This window comes from Prionailurus bengalensis, chromosome D1 (genome assembly GCF_016509475.1).
Source record: "Prionailurus bengalensis isolate Pbe53 chromosome D1, Fcat_Pben_1.1_paternal_pri, whole genome shotgun sequence".
Lineage (NCBI taxonomy): Eukaryota > Metazoa > Chordata > Mammalia > Carnivora > Felidae > Prionailurus > Prionailurus bengalensis.
The window spans coordinates 104,251,310-104,253,339 of NC_057346.1; the positions used below are offsets into that span (position 1 = coordinate 104,251,310).

The 2,030-nt window shown below is 40.1% G+C and overlaps 1 protein-coding gene across 1 annotated transcript; it reads right to left on the reverse strand.

The window, feature by feature from the left end:
• Positions 1-745: 745 nt before the first annotated feature.
• Positions 746-1,684, reverse strand: LOC122482832 (olfactory receptor 5AN1-like). Its single transcript, XM_043579125.1, has one exon. The coding sequence runs from the start codon at positions 1,682-1,684 to the stop codon at positions 746-748; it is 939 nt and encodes a 312-aa protein (XP_043435060.1).
• Positions 1,685-2,030: the final 346 nt, after the last annotated feature.

Sequence of the window (2,030 nt, forward strand, 5' to 3'; positions counted from 1 at the left end):
GACATGAATTTTGCACAGCATCTCCTCCCAGAAATCCACATTGGACATAAGATTCAAGAATTAAAACATCAAACTCATAAATAAATGCTACTGAAGGGACCACATCCTTCATTCCATTACTCTTTATGATTCAAATCACCCCCTGGTTCTTTAGATTACACCTGGTAATGTGCCCAAATCTTAATAGATGATTAGCCCTGAAAAAGGCCTTAGACAAACATTAGCTATCTCAGACTGCTCTTCCCAGAAGACACAACTGGCTAATTGTATAGTTTCGTTTCTTTTCAAAGGCACATCCCCTTTCTCTATTCTCTCCCATTATGGTCAGAAACACAGAATAAACATCACAATCAAGTCTTGATTACACTGCATCAAAATATTTGGGAGACAGGTTTCTACATTCCTGGGGGCATCTGTCAGGTATCTCTCTTTTACAATCAGAGGTTTGAGACTGAACAGGGCTCAATCTCCGAAGCAAACAGTGACAGGTTTCTAAATTTTAAAATTTTACAAATACTTGCAGATTACTTGTAAATGAGGCCACTATTCATGTAGGGTAAAAGTATGAAATTCCAGGACTTAAATGTACTGTGTTTGTGTGGAATCAAGTCACGTGTCAGTCCATTTGGCATATTATCTGTGTCAAATTAAGCTTTCTTTATACAAAGATAGTATAAATTTTGTTATAGTTCATTCATGTGCATATTGTTTTAAGGTTTCTGATGGGACAAATCTGGACAGGACCTCAGCAGGAACATTTCTTCTTTTGCAGCCTCTTCAAGGCATCTTTGATTTCCTTGTTCCTCAGACTGTAAATCAAGGGATTCAACATGGGGATAACCACAGTGTAGAATACTGATGCAAATCTGTCAAAACTGGAGGAGCCACCAGAGCTGGAACTCAAATAGACAAACATACCTGAGGTATAGAAGAGGGACACTGCTGTCAGATGAGAAGCACAGGTGTTGAAAGCCTTGGACCTGCCTTTAGCTGAAGTGATCTTCATGATGGAGATAACAATATAGCCATAGGATATCATGATGATGAAGGCATTTGTTATCCCAAAGATCACTGTTAATATAGCAGTCAAGAGCTGTACAAAGAAAGCATCAGTGCAGGACAGGACTAACAACTGGGGCATGTCACAGAAGAAGTGGTTGATGACATTAGGCCCACAGAAGTGAAGCTGAAGTATGGCACACAACAGGGATACAGAAGCAGAGAGTCCAGCCAGATAGGACCCCAGCACCATCCGAATACAGAGGGTGGGTGACATGACTGATGAATACAGAAGAGGATTACAAATGGCGGCATATCGGTCATAAGCCATGGCTGTCATGAGACAAGACTCACTCAGTCCCATGATTGAAAAAACAAAGTATTGAACGGCGCAACCCACAAAGGTGATAGTCTGCTGCTCTTGGAAAAAGCTGGAGAGCATCTTGGGGGCTGTGGAGGTCACATAGCAGACATCCATGAAGGACAGATTACTGAGGAAGAAGTACATGGGTGTGTGGAGGTGAGAGTCCATCCTTATTAAGATGATGAGGCACAAGTTCCAAGTCAGAGTCATAATGTAGATGAGCAGAAATACAACAAAGAGCACTGCTAGGATTCTGGGGAAATCAGAGAATCCCAAAAGGATGAAATAAGTGACCTCTGTAATATTTCCTCCCCCAACCATTGGCTTGGTGCTTCTAGAATCAGAAAAGAGAGAAGAGAATGCACTGCTGACTCAGGTGAAATGACAGAATTACATTGCTCATAGATGTCATTCTCTCCTCCAGTGAGAACTGGGAAAGAAGCAATGCTTCACTTTCCTGAAGAAAAGACCCCACCTTTTCATCTTAAAGTGTCAGGAATTACCTTTTAAAAAGTGCTTCAGGTTCTCAGTTATTCCATGACGTCTCATGAAAATTAAAAGAGATATTTAAAAATTGACCACTTTAAAAAAAGCAATAGAAACCCTATGGTTCTTATATATAATACTAAGAATCATTGAATAAAATAATAGGTTTTTAAAAGACCTC